The sequence below is a fragment of the Equus quagga genome, chromosome 10, assembly GCF_021613505.1.
Source record: "Equus quagga isolate Etosha38 chromosome 10, UCLA_HA_Equagga_1.0, whole genome shotgun sequence".
In the NCBI taxonomy this organism is placed as follows: Eukaryota; Metazoa; Chordata; class Mammalia; order Perissodactyla; family Equidae; genus Equus; species Equus quagga.
This window is the reverse complement of record NC_060276.1, coordinates 107,342,882-107,364,688: the sequence shown is the minus strand read 5'-3', so window position 1 is coordinate 107,364,688 and position 21,807 is coordinate 107,342,882. Positions and strand designations below refer to the sequence as shown.

The following is a 21,807-nucleotide window of genomic DNA, read 5'->3' as shown; positions in this document are numbered from 1 at the left end:
CTGATTTACTTATGCAATTACCTCAACTCAAGCTTCCATCTCTAAGAAAAGTCAGCAAGCACTTTTACCAGTATGTATCTTCTTCATCTCTCTATGCTTTTCTTATTTTAAAGTGGAAAACTTTGCTTTTCTTTTTAAAAGAGAATTTTCTATGAATAAAGTGAAACTAGAGCAGAGTTGAGAAGCAAGTCAGTGCTAGTCAGGGGATGGCAGATCTTCCAGTGAGAAAGGCTTTTCAAATGGATTTCAAGCAGACATTACAAAACTATACTACTGTCTATTGTGAAAGAGATGAGACCCCTTTCTTCAAAATATGGAAGAAAAATAGAACATGGTATAGTTATTCTAGGGAACAAGGGCTTTGGAATCAGCTATTTAGTTTGAAGTGCCCACATGTACCTGGTGTGTAAACACAGACAGGTTCACACTAAAATTCTGGGCCTTGGTTTCCTTCTATGAAATGGGGATACTACCACCTACTTTACACAGTTGTTAAGAGGATTAAATGAGATAATTTAGGTAAAATGCAATGTGAGGCACAGAGGAGACACAAATCATGAAGACTACCACCGTTATTACTCATGTTTGTCAGCAGAAGTAGCTTTAGATGTATAGATAATAAAGCCAAACCAATGCCTTCTGGAAAAGAAACACAATAATTGGTACATTTTTGAGTTCAAGTTATTTGGTAACATCATTTCAAAATACTACTTTATAAAGGAAAGTTTCTAACTGATATTATTTCTTCTTACCACGGATTAGGAAAATTATTTTCTCAAGAGCTTATAACAGGAAGCCATACTTACCTTTGCTGTGTCTGAAACAGAATTCCAGTAACCACCACTGAGTGAGAATTTTCCACTGCCTATCCGTGCCAATATTTCCTCTGGTGTATCATCAGGGCCATTTGCAAATGGAGTGTAACTAATTAATAATAAAATTAAAATGTTAATGAATAAAATTTCTTTTTGGTTGGTAATCTATATTTATTTGCAGTATCCAAAAGTACTCTGGAGTAATTCAGTTAATATAATACTTTATTGCAATCTACTAAACTGAAGAATATCAACAACGTGAAGCTCCATAAAGTACCAGGTCAAGGAATAAGTTATAAAATATTAATTAGACTTAATATACAATAATATATTTTTAAGATATGATACATTATAGAATAAAATATTTAAAGTAGTGTATGTTTATGATATAACAAGAATACAAAAAAGGTATGGAAAAAATCAATTTAAGACCACAAGGCATTAATAAATAGTACATTATAGAAAATCAGTAATGATACAGCTATAAATGTGTTATATATGAGAAAACATGGAAAGAAAGATATTACAGCATAGAGATTAAAAAAACAGACCTAGATATTTTAAACAAAATATTGATGAATAAATGTTTACAACACATGGCACACACTCACCCAGTAAGCATTGTATAGAGGAGGACACCAAGACTCCATATGTCACAAGCAGCATCATAGCCTTGTCGTTTTAAAACCTAGAAAAAGTAAAAATTAGTATTAACACACTGTTTATTATATAGATTTAGATAGGCTGTGAACTGAATTTTATCTCCTAAATCACTGCATATAAGAAAAACCTGAACAAAACATGATTAACAAACAAGGCAATATATTAATCCTATTCTAGAACTTTATACTAATAATCCATATATATAAAATTAAATTTTGGTATATGAATTAACATTTATTGAGTGCTGCTGTGGCACACAGAGGCCTATAAAATAAATTGAAGGTAAGTTTCTTATTTTAAAAAATTTATATTTTCCATGCGGCTGCAGAGATGGTTACATAAAACTTTTAAGAACACAGGGGCCCGCCTGGTGGTACAGCAGTTAAGTTCACACGTTCCGCTTCTCAGCGGCCTGGGGTTCACTGGTTCGGATCCTGGGTGCGGACATGGCACCACTTGGCACACCACGCTGTGGTAGGTGTCCCACATATAAAGTAGAGGAAGATGGGCACGGATGTTAGCTCAGGGCCAGGCTTCCTCAGCAAAAAGAGGAGGACTGGCAGTAGTTAACTCAGGGCTAATCTTCCTCAAAAAAAAAAAAAAAAAAAAAAGAACACATATAACAGCACAGATGATATAGTGTAAAACTGTACTTTTATATATGTATACAATTTGATTCACTCAAGCATTTAATAATCACCAACTATTATCAGGCATGAACTGTGACAAATACAAAACAACTCTGGTTTCCTTAAGAAAATCAGAATCTGGCAGGGGAAATAAAGATATATAGGTAACAATTCAACATAAGTATTACAACAAAATTATGTCTAAAGTGCCATGGATATAAAGATGAGGAAGCAATTCATTCTTCATATGGGGAGAGAAGACCAGGGAGCAGCCTGCTTGTATTGGGCCTTGTATTGTAAGTAAGAATTCAGGAGGCAAAGGGAGGAGGTGGGGGAGGGCAGAGGACACTCAAAGGGCCGAGGCAAGAGAGTAGAGCCTACTTAGCGACCGGCAAGGAGTTCAGTGTGGCCAGATCTCCAGGTAGGGGATACTAGAAAGACTGAAGGGCTTTAAAAAATATCTTGTGACGGGCCAGCCCCGTGGCCGACTGGTTAAGTTCGTGCGCTCCACTTCGGCGGCCCAGGGTTTTGCCAGTTCGGATCCCGGGCACAGACACAGCACTGCTCATCAGGCCACGTTGAGGCAGCGTCCCACATACCACAACTAGAAGCACCTGTAACTAAAATATACAACTATGTACTGGGTGGATTTGGGGAGAAAAAGCAGTGGGGAAAAAAAAGAAGATTGGCAACAGTTGTTAGCTCAGGTGCCAATCTTTAAAAAAAAAAATCTTGTGAAGAATTTAGACTTTTTTTCCTGTAAGCAATCAGATATCATTTAAGCATTAAATAGAGAAATAAAGAAGTAGATGTGTATACTAGAAAGATAACTCAAGGTATAGAGTAAATGCTGGCAAGAAGAGAGACTGGAGACAAGGCCCTCTGATGTGAGGCAATTTGTAGCAAACTAAGTGAAAGGCTGTGAGGATCTGAACTAAGGCAGGACACGAAGAGGAAAAGACACAGAGAGAAACAGGAAGGACTTAGTAGAGACTGGATGTATAGCGTAAGGGAAGAGGGGTCTTAAATATTCAGGAATCAGAATGGAAAGGATTTGGTGACAGACTGGATACGGAGAAATGATGATAGAGAAGGAGAATTTCAGAAGGATTTCTAAGGGGTTTTTTCCCCCACTTTTCTGCTTTTTCTCCCCCAATCCCCCCAGTACATAGTTGTATATTTTAGTTGTGGGTCTTTTTTTTTTTTTTTTTTTGGTGAGGAAGATTGGCCCTGAGCTACCATCTGTTGCCAATCTTCCTTTTTTTTTCCTCCCCAAAGCCCCAGTACATAGTTGTATATCCTAGTTGTAAGTCATTCTAGTTCTATGTGGGATGATGCCACAGCATGGCCTGATGAGCAGTGTATAGGTCTATGCCCGGGATCTGAACCAGCAAACCCCGGGCCACTAAAGTAGAGCACACGAGCTTAACCAGTTGGTGATGGGGCCAGCCCCCAGGACTTCTAAGTTTTAACTTGGACAACGAGGAGACAAAGAGTTAAAAGGTCAATTTAAGGAGAGTTTAATCGTGGAAGGTTTCCTGAAGAAGATGAATTTAGAGGTAGGCTTTAAAGCCAAAAACATTCCAATGTGCCAAGGCATAACAGCTACATGGTGATTTCAAGAAGCAGATTGCTTGTACGATGCAGGAAACACTCATGAGGAAAAATGAGATGGCTAGATTAAGTGACCATGCTTGGACACCAAGATGTGTCAGAGGCTGTGGATATGGAGACAGACAAACAAAATCTGTCCCTCATCAGTTCTAGTACCATAAGGAGAGCAGATGCAAGCAGTCTTTTAAAAAGTATTATTTTATATCTAAAAAGTAACAAAATCACAAAAAGTTTGGAAAACACAGGAGGGAAATCCAACTCTCTAATTCAACCATCCTAACATTACCACCTATTATCATTTTTGTGAAATATCTAGCACCTGGTAAAGGCACAGACTTTGCAGCCAGAGTGCCTGGGCTCAAATCTGGATCTGAGCACAGGCAAATGACATAACCTCTCACTGTGTACCTGGTTTCCCGTAAAACGCAAATAAAAGTACTCACCTCACTAGTTATAATGAGAAGGAATCATTTTATGTAAATTCTATGTTGTGAGGATGAGATCAGTTAATATATGTGCCTGGCATATAAGCCCTATATGAGGGTTAATGATTGTTTTTTATCTTGTTCATAGTTACATTTTTTTTACATAGTGATAATAGGCAAGCAATCTTGGCGGCAAAGCAGTGGAGAACTGCAATTTCTTAGGAAAAGAAACAACTTGATCAAAGCAGTGCTTAAAGATGTCAGTAGCTTTGTGGCTCTTTTGTGGAATGATCACAGAATGACAAGAGGGAGCAATGTGCACCGAGGCTGTGGCAGCCACCTGGGGTGGTGAGGGAAGCAGGGGCTGCGATAGGAATTCTGTGAACAGAAAAACCCCAAACTGGTTTTAGGGGATAAGAGAGATGGTAACTAGTTATGCTACCACCTTTTTGCTAAAGGCAAGAAGAGACCATGATGTTTTAGTCTCGGAAATACAGGAAGATGGTGACAAAACCAGGAAATTAGAAGGGTATTCGAAAAGGAGGAGAATAAGCTACTTTCCATCTAATTCCATGCACTGACAAGCACAAAAGTGTTAGTGATAGCAGAAGCTACAGATATGTGAGTATGCAGAAAAACAGAAGTCAGGGCAGGAAAAGTATTATGGGTAGTAGTGGGCTGATGACAGAATGAAGTACCAATGAAGAGAAAGGGCTGACATATTATTCTAATTATTTTTCAGTAAGTCTTCAATCAAATAACTATTCTATATTAAACGCAGCAAATGAGTTTTTAAATATACTGAAATACCACAAGCAAATGCTTTCACAATTACCTCTGGTGCAACAAAATTTGCAGTATAACAAGGAGTCATCAGAAGACCATTTTCTGCTCTTAGCTGTTTGGCAAATCCAAAATCACAAATTCGAATAGATTCTGGATTGCCAGATTCATCCACATAAAGAATGTTGCTAGGTTTCAAGTCTCTGTGAACCACCTAATTGAAATACAAATTAAAGAGATACATTAACAATACATTTCCATTACACAAAATTCTTTATTCACAAACTGTCAAGCAATGCACTTAACAAGATGATGAGTGCTGACCTTTAAATTACTCTAGCATTATAAAATGCTGATGATGTAAGTATAACTCTAACACAAAACTAGGGCAAGGAGAGGAGGAAGAAAGAATGGCATTAACCTTGCCTCTCTTTGTCCAATTGAGTAAGTGGGTTAAGAAGAAAAGCAAATACCAATATCTGTCTCCAGGTTATTCATTCATTCAACAAATATTTATTGACCGCCTACTACGTGCCAGGGTGTTATATAAGGAGCTGCAGATACTATGGTGAACAAGACCCAGAAGATCTTCACCTTTACAAGCTAGGAGCTTACACAGTTGTAGGGGAGGCAGAGAATAAATAGGTGAGAGACGGGGCATAACTAGGGAGGTCAGGGAGGGTCTCTAGAGGAAGTAACATCTGATCTCAGACCTGAAAAAAATAAACAAGCCAGAACCGTGGGGGACCATCATTCTAAGTACAGGGAACGGCATGTAGAATGGATGTACATAATAAAAATGTGCTGACAGGTGCAATGGAACAGGCATGGGGTTTAGGAGTAAAAAGGAAAAAAAAAATCCAGACTTTAAGTATTGCTTATTTGATATCTAAGTGACAATGCCACACACACAAAAAGATAATACTCCTTTAGAGTTTTGTATTATTTTCCTCCTTTAATCACTTACTTGAATACTTCTTTTATCATAAGCCCCTCTGACACACTTTATTAGACTTATGTGTTTCTTCCATCACCAAATTCTGAGTCTATATTCTAATCAATCACCTCAGTTTAATTCCTAACATCCAGAACGTTACTTCTCCAGATCGTTTTAATAACTAATTACTGCTGAGGCATTGGGAAAAGAACATAGAAGACTCAGATGACTGCAGAGTCATAAACTCTTTGGTGAATATTGAGTTCTGCTAGTTTCTAGCTACATTACTAGGTGTATCTTGACCAGCTAGAAGTTAAGAAACTCTAGAATTAAATTAACACATCCCACTTGTTAGCTTCTAGGGGCAAAGACAAACAAAACAAGAATAATATATTGCAAATAAACTCCTTAAGAAGTGATCTCTTATTTTTTTTTCTTGCTTCCCATTCCTCTCCACTTCTCTGCTATTCTCCTTTCCTCCCTCCCTCCTCCCATTTTCACCTTTACCCCCCTTTCCCTCTCAGATTTCTCTTCTCTCAAAAATATGATTTTTTGTTTTTTGCCAATTACTTAAAATCTGTATGCAGGAAAAAATAAGGAGAGCACCCACCAGCCGGAAGCCAGGTGATAATCTGGCCTCATCTGTTTGAAAGATTTCCTTTTGTAAATGAATACAACCCATGATTCTCTGGCTCTGCTTCTAAACTTGAAATGGGCCCAGTTCTCAAGTGTACAGAGTGGCCTAGCAAAAATGGTGCTATGTCTTCCAGGCCACAAAAATCACACTTTTTCTTGGGAAGCATAAGAATTTACTATAAACAAACTAGGATTTCAAAGCTAGCATTTCAAGCTCAATGGGAGAAGTTTATGTCGAGGAAGAAAGTAGGATAATTAAGCTAATAGTAGTTATTTTCCATTACACGTATAAAGTAACTTAAGCCTTTGTAATTTTAGCTCAAACGTTAAGAAAAGATAAGAAAAAAGGTATTTATGTGTGTGTATGTAAGTGTGTGTGTATATATATGCACATATAAATATATTACAAATGTTAAAAAGACTTACCCCTTGTGCGTGAAGATATTCAACAGTTTTGGTTATAGTAAACAGGACAGCACTGGCCTCTCGTTCAGAGAAAAATTTCTGTCTAAGAATTTTATCCAGCAATTCACCCCCTTTCATAAGTTCTGTCACTACATACACATATTTTCCATCATCATACACCTATAAAATTCAACACCAAAATGTAAAACATTATTTAAAGCTTTATGTGTGCTCAGAACAAAGTTTATATATTAAAGAGAAATTAAAACTCATTTTATATTCAAGGAAAATTTTACTTATCACAACCAATGGAGGATATAAAATTTGCAAACAATTTTATACACAAATAGTATTAAAACAGGAATTGATGAAATTGAATGTCAGAAAAATAACTTGCAGTTTCCTCCAGTGAAACTTAATTCATGGCAATCAAAGTAACTATGGGCATTGTCTAAGAAGGGGCTGTCAACTTTTGCTCTTAGAGTTCACTCCTCTTATCTTTCTATCTACCTATGAGGGCAGGTAAGGTATAAAGACACCCCCCTGTGATTTTTCTGGAACTTCTGCAATGGCAGAACTTCTATATTTATATACATGGTACAGTGAATTACTCTGGTTTTGATTAAACTGAAAGACAAGTTGTGGCAAGAATTAAGACGGAAGATTAACAGAGACATGTCATCCAGTCACACAGAAGCACACCAGTTTACTCTAATGTAGAAATAGAAAGCTCACTGTAATTTTGGATTTGTACTCCAGGCAATCTCAAACTAAAATAACCCCTTTATTAACCTTCAGTCCCTTTCATTCTCCCCTCACCATGGAGTTATTGCACACCTTTCTTTAGCTGCATAAGAGGTACCGTGTGTGGGGTCCCAAATATGGAGAAAATACAGTACCTGTCCTCAAAGGTTTTACTCTAGTAGGGACAAACAGACATAGAAATAAGAGTTAAACAAGTGTTGGAGATGCTGTAATAAAAGTGGGGAAAATTTTAGAGACTTTGGAATTTGAAATAAAGGAAGGAGCAAAGATGTAAAAAATAGTGACAGCTTAGGGAGTTTCCAAGGCAAGGCTGAGAGAAAATACTTTCTACACTTCCTTTTTAATTTACTTGGCTGGATTCTTGGAGGTTATATTAATTAGTCACTTAAACAGCTTCTCATTTTAACGGGACTAAGTTAACATTCTCCTTCTAACAATGAGCAGTGATAAATTAATCTGAGGAAACTGGAGTTTGGGTTAGGAAGGAGAAGGGAGGGTAAACTTTGCAATTCACAAAATCTCAGAGATGAAAGGTGAAAGGTACCTTAGAAGTCCTCTGGCTTAACTGGCCACGTGACATATCTGGTCTACAACATCCAGATATGGCTTTTGAGCCTATGTGAGCACCATCAGCGAGAGAGGACTTAATGCTGCCTGGGGAGTTCACATCCTCTGCCAACAGCTGTTATGACAAAAGTCATAGATAGCAGGAAAGGATACTTCACTTGCCTGGGGGAGGGGGTGATGGGGTAGGGCAAGCTTTCTGGAAGACGTAATGCCTTAGCAAAGCCTTAGATGTGAGGTAGTTAGCTAGGCAAAGAAGGGAAACAGTGTTCTCAACTTGAGGGAACCATAAATTCAAGACAGAGCAGCATAAGAAAACGAGGCATGTTCAAAAATTTGTACATACTGGAGCATGGCTGGAGCACAGGGTGTGTGAGGAAGTGTGAAAACTACTATGGATGGAGGAAGGAGGGGACCAGAGGTGATGGGGGCCATGAACTGTAGGCAGGGAAGTAACATGGTAAGATATGAGTGTTAGCTCTCTCTGGTAGTACTGTGGAAGACAGTTTGGGGAGTCCACGGAGCGTGAGACTAGCCAATCCTGAATATTAGTTAATACCCATGTTCCAGTAAATACAGATATTAAAAGCAATAATGTCAGCAATACTTTTTTTCTTAAAGCAAAAGTAGAAAAATTAACACATATATAAACATATTTTATGTTTATATAAACATTTTTCTTTATAATTGGAATTATGCTATATATGTTATCTTCTAATCTATTTTTTTTTTACTTACTATATCGAGTTCTTTGTCTACCACATGATATTTGAAAACACTCCAAATGTGAACTAGACAACTGATTCAAATGATCTCTGTTAAAGAATCTACTTACATCCTTTAGAGTAATAATGTTTGGATGCTGTCCATAACGAAGAAGAATTTCAATTTCTTCTGTTGGGTCTCTCTTGCTTTTATCAATAATCTAAAAGGCAAATATTTATCACAAAACGTTACGAACTATACAGTCATAAAACTTAAATATTTACAGCTACAGACCCTGGGTATTATCTTAGGTAAACACTGTATATATAAGCCATTTATCAACCAATTTTATTCAAGTACCTGGCCAGACTGTTTAATCAAAATTCAAAAGCCAGTCTTGATACAGACAGAAAGGTTGTAAAGTAAATTCTATGCCATGAGTCACATTCCACCAGGTCTCTCCAGTTTAAGTTTGTAGTAAGCTTAGGACTTACTAAAAACTCAAAAGCCTCAAGAAAAGGCACCAAGAACATAGTTAAGATATCTTTCTTCTATCCTTGAATATCTTAAACCTTTGGGAACTCAGTCAATTTCTAACCCCTATCAATACAGATAATTAAGAGCAAGATGTATGTATAATACCACCACTAGCATCTGCTTACTGAATTAACTTTAATAAAATGCTTTGATGGAATATCCCATTAGTTGTAAGCTACTTACAAAAAATTAATTAAGTTAAGTAGAAGAAGCTTATTTTTGAAGCTAGGCAGAAAGCTAAGCAGAAAACCACACCTAGAATTTTACTTGGCTAGAATTAAGTTTAATTATTATAATAAAGCCCTTTAAAATACTAATGTAGCTTTCCAACCCTTTTATGACAGCTGCTTCTTAAAAATACTTCCTTAATGTTTTAATCTGTTAAAAGTAATATTATCTTTTTAAAAAGACAAGTTTTGCTTTCAGTTCATGCAAAAGGTAGTCTGAAATGAATTTTGTGACCTTCATATTTTCAATTTTAAAACAGCTTAGTAATTAATGTATGCAATAAATACCCAAATGTTCCAGCAATCTAGGAAAGAGATGGCAGCTCTCAATATGAGCCAAATCTAATATCTGAAATGGATTTAGCTGTAAAACAGTTCTGTATTTGAAGAACAGGGAAGACAAACATATAGGTGGTTCACTGCAATGAACTGCAAATGATAGTGTGGAATTAAGCAAATGGATGATTAAGAGGAAAGGTATATGAAACAGACATGCTAATTCAAGGGAGATGATCTGGGGCTAGTCTTTTGAAAACAGAACACACTGGGAGGTGCTATTTTTGGCAACATTCTCTCTGATCTGCTAATATGAGCCCAACTTACACAGTATCCACACTTGTGCTTGTGGATCTTAGATCTGTGGTAATTGCAGTAGAATCAAGTTGTGCTGGGATTGGTTTTATGAAACTAATTTAAGTCGCAAGAATCCACAAATAGCTTGAAGAAATTCTCAAGATTTTGGTATAATGCTCCTGGTTTCTATAACTCAAAGGGGGCCTCAGGACATTTCTGCTTTTTTCTGATGTGTTTATGGAGGCAAGATACATCCTTAAATTGCCTAGCAAGTACATTATTCATCTTTTCTCCTTTCATGTAATCAATTTGAAAATGTCTATGTACTCAAGATTTCACGACGAGCAATGAGCACAAGAGCAAATTAAAATGTATTTCTATGGTTCATCCTTACATCTGACAGAAAGCCTTATGGACAGTGAAGACTTTTTAATGCAATTACATCCAAGTTTAGAATAGTAAAAATTTTTTTGTGTGTCTTCCCAGATATTTGCTATGCATATATAAAACATTCATTTTTATTTTTACACAGTGAAATCATACTAGATCTAGAAAGACAGATGGATGGAAGTAATAAGAATTAATGCCACTATCCCACTAACTAAACATGAACTACCCATACTTATAGACTAGTTCTAAGGTTCAAGGTAAGTTGAAAGCTTGAGACATTACTTGAATTGCTTGCGATGGGAGAGCAGAGGCTACCATACCAAGAAGTGAAAACGCAGAGATTTGAATATAATATTTGTTCACTTATAACTAAAGGTTTGCAACTCAAACTTGATCATAGAGACATATGCCTTGGTTTTTGGCATAGAAAATTCTTATTTTCTTAGGACACCTGATGAAACTAAAAAAGCTAATGATAATAAATTTTATGACAGTGATTCTTATTCTTTCATAGGTTCACAGATCCTTTTAAATGTGAAGGACAGCATCAACATTTTTGCCAGAAAAATGTAAACATACAAAATTTGGCATACGATTTCAAGGAATTCCCTGACACCTTGACCATAAAATGAGAGACTCTGAGAGTAAAAGGGGTGTAACTAAAAATCAGGTCAGGTGTACACTGGTACTGTCCTAGCAAACCGGATGTATGCTACCTTACCTTTAGCTCACCCAGGAATCCATGGTTCCAGATGAAGATCCCTGAAGATCACTAGCCACATATTTAAATTTACCTTACCTTTTTATAACGAAAGGCATATTTACCAAAGAAGAGTGTAATTTTTAATTGCTACTGACATGCATGAATAAGAACTGTTAGAGTTGCATTTTAAATCTAAAAACATTTACCTTCACTGCAAACTCCATGTTTGTGGCTTTATGTATACATCTTTTGCAAACGGAGTAGGAGCCAACTCCAATATCTTCTTTTACTTCATATCCATCAGTAAACTGAATGCTGTTCCTGTGCAGCTGCTACAAACACAATTATAAATTGATGAAGAGTTCTGTAATGACTTTGGTACACTTCATAATAGGGAAATATGTTACTCAGTATGCACTATTGTTGTTAATTATAAACACACATGAATATCAGTAGAAATAAAAATGACTCTTTACAGCATTTATTCTTCTACAACTGCATATTTTAGAAGTGTCTACAATAAAATGTACAGCAAGAAATATGCCTTTAAAAAAAGCTTATGTTAAAAAGAAAAACTTGAGTATGTACAACAGAAAACACAGAGTTCCTTGATAAGCAGCTGACAGCCTTGCCTGGGATGGAGCCCCATTATACTCCCCAACTGGCTAAAGGTCTTCGAAATACCTTTGCAAATGGGGAGAAGTTTGAAACTTCTGATATAGAAGAAAAGATTTAGGAGGATTCAGAATCAGAACATCTGGATTCTTTTTTGTGTGTGAGGAAGATTGGCCTTGAGGTAACATCTGTTGCCAATCATCCTCTATTTTATGTGGGATGCTGCCACAGCGTGGCTTGATGAGTGGTGCTAGGTCTGCACCTGGGATTTGAACCTGTGAACTCCGGGCTGCCAAAGTGGAGTGCGCAAACCTAACTGCCACAACACCAGGCCAGTCCCTAGAACATCTGGATTCTTGTCTCAGATGCATCACTTGTAGGTCGGGTAACCTTGAACCTGTGTTTTCTCAGAGGATAATGGTGAGGATTAAATAAAACCACGTATTTGAAAGTGATACTTATTACTGTCATTTTGGACTATCAGTAGCCATGCCCTCCCTTCTCCACCCTCAAGTCACAGCTTCAATACAACTTCTAGAGAAGTTGCTAGAGAAGCCATTAATGGGTTATAACATGTGGTAAGATGATGAACAGCAAATTACTGGGGGAAGTTGTGCTACCCTTGGCTACACTAATAGGAGACCACCCCCCTCCATGCCTCTAAGCTTTGTATAGGTTAAAACTTGAATCCTGTAGCATATGTTTGTGATTTCTATGTTAGGTACAGAGATTATAACTTAAAAACTTGCCATACATCACATGCTTGTCATAGTAAAAGGGACAGACTATTTTAACATGAACTTTGTTTGAAAACCAGTGTTTAAATTGGTTTTCTAGAAAGTGGAAAGCAAGATGGCTAACTTGTGAAAAAACTTTAGAGCAAAAGCAACTTAATCATCAAGCAAATTCAAACACTAATTATACCCTGAAAACAATTCAACACTTCAGAAGATATATCTAGTTCCCTCTATGACTAGGAAGATAAATTAATCTTTCCATGATACTAGGATGGGAAGAAATAAATGTAATGGTTTGTACTAATTGTGTTCCTCTAATAACATTTAATTTACTAGTCCAATCTCCTGTTACAAACACACACACCTAGAAACCTGCTTCCATGGCTTTTACCTCCTTTTTCTCCAACTCTGATAAACAGATGGGTTAATGAGGCAGGGGGTACACTCAGGCAGTACCCACAACCATTTTTTCCTAACAACAAAGGGGGCTCCAAAACAACAAGGACACAAAACCTGGAAAACTTAAGTTCATTTTTATTTCTTATATATTTCTATAGCAGAGGTTGGCAAACTATATGGCCCGTGGGCCAAATCTGATTCACCACCAGTTTTTTGTAAATAAAGTTTTATCAGCACACAGTCATGCTCATTCATTTATGTATTACTTATGGCTGCTTTTGTGCTGCCATGGCAGAGTTGAGTAACTGCAACAGACATCATATAGCCTACAAAGCCTCAATTATTTATTATCTGGTCCTTTATAGAAAAAGTCTGCTGACCCCTGTTCTAAGGCATCAGGGCACCAAGAGATCTCAGTTGATCATAGTTGACCTGACAGAGGCAGAGGATGAAAGAATCTAGGCCTAATAAACATTTTGAGGCACAGGAGCAGGGAGAGACAAGATGGTGACATTTATCTCAACTCTTAGAATTCCACTCTCAAGTCAGATAGGAATCCAGGATTCTGGTGTACACAACCTTCTCAAAGGCATATGAAGAAAATTTCTAAGAGTAATGTCAATGACATAAAATGTATTTTAAGTTGCTCACTTAAAGTCAGCAGATCAAATCTAATTTAATTATTCACACAATGAACTATATCTTAACAACATTTCAAATTTAAAATTAGACATTTACTCACCTGAACAATTGAATGCACACCAACCGTCTGCATAGCTTGGCTTTCATCATCTGAGGTAATAGCAACAAAACTAAACCCCCGAAAAAGCTGATGTGCATTAGCACTAGGTGGAATGCCAGGTGAATCTGAAAAGAATAATAAATTACTAAGAAGGTAATTACTTTGAAAGGTAATTAAGGGAAGAATTGTTGACAATATGACCTTTCCCACTTATTCTGGAATTCTACTCTTCAGGCACCCAGTGCTTCCAGGATAACTCAATGAGGCACTGTATCAGATCTGTCCTGATGGCTTATTGCCTCTAACATCCTAGTCCCTCAGAGCCCAGAAAAGAGCTAATTTACTGAAGGATATAATAAATCAATGAATTACTGAATTAATGCTATTCTAAACTAGCACTGTCCCATAGAATTTCCTTCAGTGATGGAAATTTTCTTTATCTGTGCTGTCCAATATGGGAGCCACCAGCCACATGCAGTTACTGAGCATTTTAAATGCGGTTAGTGTGACTGAGAAACAAAATTTTTAATTTTAATTAATTTAAATTTAAATAGCCACATGTGGCTACTGGCTACCATATTTGACAGTGCAACCCTAAATGATAACCTAACAATGCTATGGCTCCTGGTTAAGGGGAGATACAAGATTGAACTACAGATAATTTAGGAGGAAGGAATTTAGTCCAGTGGTCCCAATATATGTGAGAATCTGGAAACCTAAACTACATGTTAAAAATTATTATATTTATATACATATTTAAGGATCAAAAGTAACTTCTAGGACAATCATGGTATATAGTCCTTAAAATATATTTTATGACATGACATGTATTGTTATTCAAATTATTTAAGTGGGATCTATTGGCATTAAGAAAAATAGAAAAATATTTTTACAATATAGTTAATGTTCACTATAAAAACAATAAAAGTATAATAAATGTGTTACTCATAAACATAGACACACAATTAAGCATAGTAATATTTATAAGTATACTCTAAAGGCTAGGGGAAGCAAAAAACAAATAGGCAAATCTACTTAAACATCAACTCCAGATAAAGTTCTTTTTTAACATCAGCTTGATATTCTCAGCAATGCATAATGTTTAGTGAATTTTAAATCAATGTGACAATATTATACTGAAAACTTCTGCTAAGAGAACCTATCTGGGCAGAATGCAATGTAGAACTGCTCTATTCTGAGATTTTTCCCCTATCAGGACAAATTGTATTGAGAAAGGAAAGTAAAATATTACCACGTATCATCAATTCTATGCATGTCACTGTCCAGGTATTTGATAAAATTTTGTTCACGTATTAATCAAAATTTCTAAGATTGTCTTATAAAAATAATAAACACCCATCAATGCTTAATTTAGATTGCGAGGATTGTGAATAATGTACTCTATGGAAAATATATGCAAGTAGGCGTTCTATTTATTTGCTTGTCAATGATAAACCTGGGGTCTGGTACACCTAAATGAGAGAGCATTAGAGTGCAAAACACATCATTATGTATATACATACACTAATTAATAAAATACAGGTTACCATTTCAAAGATTACTTCTCTGTAATCATCACTGTTTATGCAACTTTAGACTAAAGCATGATACAGAAAATGAATCATTTTGAAGTTATCACACCTCATATAAAGCTTAAGTTATGTTTGGGATTTGAACTTTACAAGTACTTCCAGAATACTACCTAATATTAGAGTTTTAAAGAGCACTATTTATACTGAAGAATATTTCATGTAAAAATAGTTACAGGTAAATAAATGCACAACCAAATAATTTTTCCATATAAACAGTATCCAAGTTTAAGGCACAGCATAATTTGCTAAAAGATTTTACAAGGATCTTAACTGCTATAAAATGCTGTAAAGGATCTACTAATTGTCTAGTTATTGTGGTAGGGATATGGTATGAAGGGGAGATATGAGGATAGAATAAAGAGTTATACTAGAAAAGATTTTCTGATTGAACAAGAGAAAAAATATGTATTATCTTATATATTCGGGTTTTCACGTTTTCTCCTTACCTTTGGGAGTTTTTGCAGTAAACTCAGGATCAAAATAGAATGTATCTTCAGGCCTGCCAGTTGCAGGTTTAAAAGGTGGATGAATTTCTCTTCTGTACAGTTTCTGGAGGAAAGAAGAGAGACTTAGACATGCGTTAATTATAAAAAAATATTTCAGGCAAGTTTTCGTTCTATACTTACATTCCAGTCAATTGTTGAGAAAAATGAATGTCTTTTAATTTCTTCAACTCCATCTGGTCCTGCGCCTATCAAAAATTAGCTAGTTTTGATTAAATGGTAATTTTATCTCAAGGAGATATATTATTTGTCTTCACTTTTAATATTTATCCTAATATTCTATAATCCGACAATAAAAATACCCACCTCCCCTCCTAAAAAGCAAAGATATAAATTAATTAAAAATTTTACCTAATCGGTTTGCAGGATTTCGTTTGAAAAGCATTCGTAAAAGACTCTGAGCTTCAGGACTCAAAAACTGCGGCATTCCAAGTTTGGCTCTAAATAATAAATCCACATAATAACATTTTATTTTTTGGAGGTATCTGTATTTTATTTTGAGATTTTTTTAAACTTTTTATTTTAGGATAATTGCGGATTCACACCCAGTTCTAAGAAATAATATGGAGAGATCCTGGGTACCCTTTACCCAGTTTTCCCCAGTGGTAACATCTTACAAAACTACAGTACACTATCACTACCAGGACAATGACACTGATACATTCACTGATCTCATTCAGATGTCTCCAGTTTTAACTGCACTTATTTGCATATCTGTGTGTGTTTAGTTCTATGCCATTTTATCACATATGTAAGTTCTATATTCACCACCCCAGTAAAGATACTGAACAGTTCACCACCAGCAGGATCCCTCATGTTTCCCTTTATAACCACACCCACCCCCCTCCCTCTCCAATTCTTAACCTCTGGCAACTATTAATCTATTCTCTATTTCTATAATTTTGTCATTTTAAGAATGTATGTAAATGGAATCATATAATATGTAACCTTTTTTCACTCAGCATAACTCCCTTGAGATTCATCCAAATTGTTGTGCGTATCAATAGTTCCCTTTTATTGCTAAGTAGTATTCCATTGCATGGATGTACCACAGTTTGTTTATCCATTTACCTGTAGAAGGACATCTGGACTGTGTCCAGTTTTGGGTTATTATGAATAAAACTGCTATGAACATTTGTGTATAGGTTTTTGTGTGAACACATAATAGAATCTTGGTCCATAATCTGATAAACTTTTTCACTTTTTCAGAATTTTTCAAAAAGCACTACTGTGAGAGTAAGATCACATGAATCTTAGTTCTGGCTTAGTTACTAAGAACTTTGTGACTCTAGGAAAGACAATCCCCTTGGGCCTGTGACCACTTCTTCATAAGCAAGGGGATTGGACATTAGATCAATGGCTCCCAAACTGTAGCCTTAGAATCCTTTTTCAAAAGGAACTTAAGTGGCCAGCCCGGAGCCGCAGCGGTTAAACGCATATGTTCTGCTTTGGTGGCCCAGGGTTCGCCAGTTCGGATCCCAGGTGCGGACATGGCACCGCTTGGCAAGCCATGCTGTGGTAGGCGTCCCACATATAAAGTAGAGGAAGATGGGCACAGACGTTAGCTCAGGGCCAGGCTTCCTCAGCAAAAAGAGGAGGATTGGCAGCAGTTAGCTCAGGGCTAATCTTCCTCAAAAACAAAAACAAAAACAAAAGGAACTTAAGAAATCCAACATTTAAAACTGCTAAAAGAACACATGCTTCATATGTCTATTTTTCCTCCTATTCCCCTTTATAGCCCTGCAGGGAAGAGGAGCTGGTAGGAAAGGGGTCTGTGGCACATCTAAGAGTCTGTGGCACACAGTCTGAAAAAGCACTAGCTTGGATGAGTTTGAAGGTCTGTTTTAGCTCTAATATATAATTTTATTCTTTTCCCCAACCTACAAATTAAGGAAACCAATGATCCTGTAAGTATGAAAATAATAACAGAGCTGGGGAAAACGGCTAGCAGAGAAATTTCTATTTCAGAAATAGATCCATTTATTATTCAGTGAGTTGTTATTGAGCTACTATGTGCTAGACACTGCTTGATGCTGAGGATACAGAGATAAAGATAGCCCCCATGCTAAGTGGGCAAGATAGATACAGACAACCTTAGTAGATTAAGAGACAAATTCAGAAGGACATGTGGGAACTGTAGGAGTTATCTAATTTAACATGTCCCCCTCATTGAAGACATAGAATAAAATACATTGCATATATAAAAGGCTGAGAAATCTAGAGTAAAGAAATCAGCATTTTTTTAAACATTTGTTTCCAGCACCTCTTTGTCAGAGAATACCTATTAACATCTTTTTTTGTGTGTGTGTGTGAGGAAGATTTGCCCTGAGTTAACAACTGTAGCAAATCTTCCTCTTTTTGCTTGAGGAAGAGTGGCCCTGAGCTAACGTCTGTGCCAATCCTCCTCTATTTTTCATGTGGGATGCCACCACAGCATGGCTTGATGAGCAGTGTGTAAGTCTGCACAGGGATCCAAACCCAGGAACCCCGGCTGCCGAACTGGAGCATGCAAACTTAACCACTACACACCATCAGGCCAGCCCCACCTATTGACATCTTGTAGAATTAGGGTTCTGTTGAACAAATTTGGGGAAATGGTGCCACATTAGGTAAAAAGGATATAGCAGAAGTCTTTAAACAGTGGACTAACACGACCAGATTTATTTTCAAGAAGGTAACTCTAAGAGTAGTATAGAATGCTGGAGAGTGGGAGGCAGTGGTAGGTAGTAGGCATTCCACTTAGGAGCCTGGCCCAATAGTGTGGGTAGGAGATCACCATGATCTGAGCAGTGCAACGCAGAGGAAAGGCTGGGACACACTTCTGAGAGTGAATTTGGTGAATACCTGCATATGCAAGAGAGAAGAAGAAATCAAGAATGATTTTCCAGGTTTCTGGCTTGGGAAATAGGGTGCATGGAAATGCTGCTAATCGGGAATACATGAAGAGGAAAAGAACCACAAACAGAGATAAATTCAGTTTAAAAATGTTAAGTCACATATGCTATAGTTTTGGGAGAGCCATGCAGGCAAGTAAATGAAAATACAGGTCTGGAGTCTGGTAAGTTAAGGTAAGAAAAGAGTGATTTGGGAATAATTAAAATGTTGAGAGTAATTATAGGAAAGACTGAGGTCAGCCAGGAAAGTGAGCGCAGAGCGGAAGAAAAGTATATCAGAGATGGAACCCTAGGGAACAATCATATTTAAAAGGTGGTCAGAAAAAGAACAATTTAGACATTAGAAATAATGAACGCAATTTGCTGAATCACACTGATTATTAAATCCCACAAATTCATTATAGTAAAAAAAAAAGTCAAAACATAAAAACCCAACTCATTGGACACCAACCCCACTGGAAGTAACTGACAATTGGAAATAATTAAGAAAAGAATTAGACGTTTACTCTACGTTTTTATTTGAGCCTTATTTCAAGGTAACTAAATAGCTCGAGTTGATGAGTGATAGTTCATTGTTTCAGAAAATACCAGCTAATAAATGAAGAAGGAATAATAGTAATAGAAAACCACCATTTTTGAATCCCTAATAAAATAATTGTTTCAAGTAATGATTATCAATAGATGAAACCATTAGATGAAAGCCTTACAGGGAACTTTTCAATGGAGGGATCAGCTGTAACCATGGGAACTCATCGCTTAAAGGGGGGCAACCAGGTGTTGTAAGCCTCTTGATGCCTGTTGTGATGCAATAGGGTACAAGAGCACAAGCCATGAAAATTTTGCTAAAAAAGTTTAACCAAAAATGGGATAAAGGAACAAGTTAAACAATATCACAAGGAGAATAAAAATATTTCCACATTCCTAGGAAAATACTAATTGTTACGTAACCATGGTAACAAGAGAGCCACCAGAACTGGTTTTTAAATCCATTCTGTTGGTTTTATATCCATTCAGCTGATCAAAGACAACTTGCCTAGGTGAACTAGGTGAACATAGTTTTTTTTTGGTTGCAAACCAACCAATCAGTAACTGCTCTTCATCTGTGAAAATTAGTCAAACAAGAATGGACTGACTCCAATAACCACACCTGAGTGCCAAGTGATCGACAACAGTCCCACCCAAGTAACCACACTCTTGCAGAGGATGTCAACCCACTTAAGGCCCTGAAAATCTGCCAATTCTTGAACTGCACCCTTCTCCAAAACTCTATATAAGAACAGTAGTCTATACGTCAGACTAAAGAGCTTCTGAAGGCAAAGGAAACCATGAACAAAATGAAAAGACAACTGACCAATTGGGAGAAAATATTTGCAAATCATATATCTGACAAGCGGTTAATTTACAAAATACATAAAGAACTCACATAACAACAAAAAACAAACAACCCAATCAAACAATGGGCAGAGGATATGAACAGATATTTTTCCAAAGATATACAGATGGTCAACAGGTACATGAAAAGATGTTCAACATCACTAATTATTAGGGAAATGCAAATCAAAACTACAATGAGGTATCACCTTACACCAGTCAGAATGGCTATCATTAACAAGACAAAAAGCAACAAATGTTGGAGAGGATGTGGAGAAAAGGAAACCCTCATACACTGCTGGTGGGAATGCAAACTGGTGCAGCCACTATGAAAAACAGTATGGAGATTTCTCAAAAAATTACCATAGGATCCAGCTATCCCACTATCGGGTATTTATCCAAAGAACATGAAATCAACAATACACAGAGATTTATAGACCCCTATGTTCAATGCAGCATTATTCACAATAGTCCAGCTGTGGAAGTAACCCAAGTGCCCATCAATGGATGAATAAAGATGTGGTATATATATACAATATATACAACAAAACATATACTACTACTCAGCCATAAAAAAAGACAAAATTGTCCCATTTGCAACAACATGGATGGACCCTGAGGGTATTATGCTAAATGAAATAAGCCAGAGAAAGATAAGCACAGTATGATTTCACTCATATGCGGAAGATAAACAAACACATGGGCAAAGAGAACAGATTAGAAGTTACCAGAGGGGACGGAGGTGGGCAAAAGGGATAAAGGGGCACATATGTATGGTGATGGACAAAAACTAGACTATTGGTGGTGAGCACGATGCAGTCTACACAGAAACTGATCTATAATAATGTACACCGGAAATTACTCAATTTTCTAAAGCAATATGACCTCAATAAAAAAAAAAAAAACCACCACCAGTAGTCTACTTTGCTTGGAGAGACTACTGATCCAGCATCGCTCTCCCTTACTGTAGGAAGCAACAGAATCAGCTTTAGACTTTTTGTTTCAGATATTCTTTTTTTTAAATATATATTTTATTTTTCCTTTTTCTCCCCAAAGCCCCCCGGTACATAGCTGTGTATTTTTTTTTTTCAGTTGTGGGTCCTTCCAGTTGTGGCATGTGGAATGCCGCCCCAGTGTGGCCTGACAAACGGTGCCATGTCCGCGCCCAGGATCCGAACCTGTGAAACTATGGGCCACAGAAGCAGAGCGCGGGAACTTAACCACTCGGCCACGGGGCCAGCCCCTTGTTTCAGATATTGAGAGGTGGTCTCATCTTTTGACAAGATAAATTCAGAAAGTGGAATTCTATAAAACTGACTTGGTTTCTACAAGTAAATGGCAGGGGAAAAATAGGAGTAGACTGTTCTAGACGAATAGAAGCTTAAAAAATACAACCAAACGAAATATGCAGACTTGATTTGGGACAGTCAAGACACAGTTTTGGAGAAAATCTGAAAAATCTGGTTAAGGATTGGTATTAGATGATATCTAAGCATTACTAGTTTTGTTAGATGTGGTTATGTAAGAAAACATCCATACTTTTTAGCAATGCAAACTGAAGAAGGTGAGAAATGACACGTTTG

The 21,807-nt window shown here is 36.7% G+C and overlaps 1 protein-coding gene across 5 annotated transcripts in view; it reads right to left on the bottom strand.

Moving 5' to 3' along the window:
* RPS6KA3 (ribosomal protein S6 kinase A3) overlaps positions 1 to 21,807 on the bottom strand; it is a 111,883-nt gene that overhangs the window by 9,940 nt on the left and 80,136 nt on the right. For all 5 annotated transcript variants that reach the window (XR_006890274.1, XM_046672838.1, XM_046672839.1 and 2 more), the window contains 10 exons: positions 16,311 to 16,399; positions 16,083 to 16,147; positions 15,903 to 16,005; positions 13,865 to 13,989; positions 11,578 to 11,703; positions 9,072 to 9,161; positions 6,929 to 7,087; positions 4,982 to 5,143; positions 1,427 to 1,503; positions 807 to 924 (listed from right to left, as the gene is read on the bottom strand). Coding sequence is in view for 4 of the 5 variants with exons in the window: in XM_046672838.1 (XP_046528794.1) it covers positions 807 to 924; positions 1,427 to 1,503; positions 4,982 to 5,143; positions 6,929 to 7,087; positions 9,072 to 9,161; positions 11,578 to 11,703; positions 13,865 to 13,989; positions 15,903 to 16,005; positions 16,083 to 16,147; positions 16,311 to 16,399 (1,114 nt within the window). In the remaining variant the exon portion in view is untranslated. The remainder of the gene's footprint in view (positions 1 to 806; positions 925 to 1,426; positions 1,504 to 4,981; positions 5,144 to 6,928; positions 7,088 to 9,071; positions 9,162 to 11,577; positions 11,704 to 13,864; positions 13,990 to 15,902; positions 16,006 to 16,082; positions 16,148 to 16,310; positions 16,400 to 21,807) is intronic.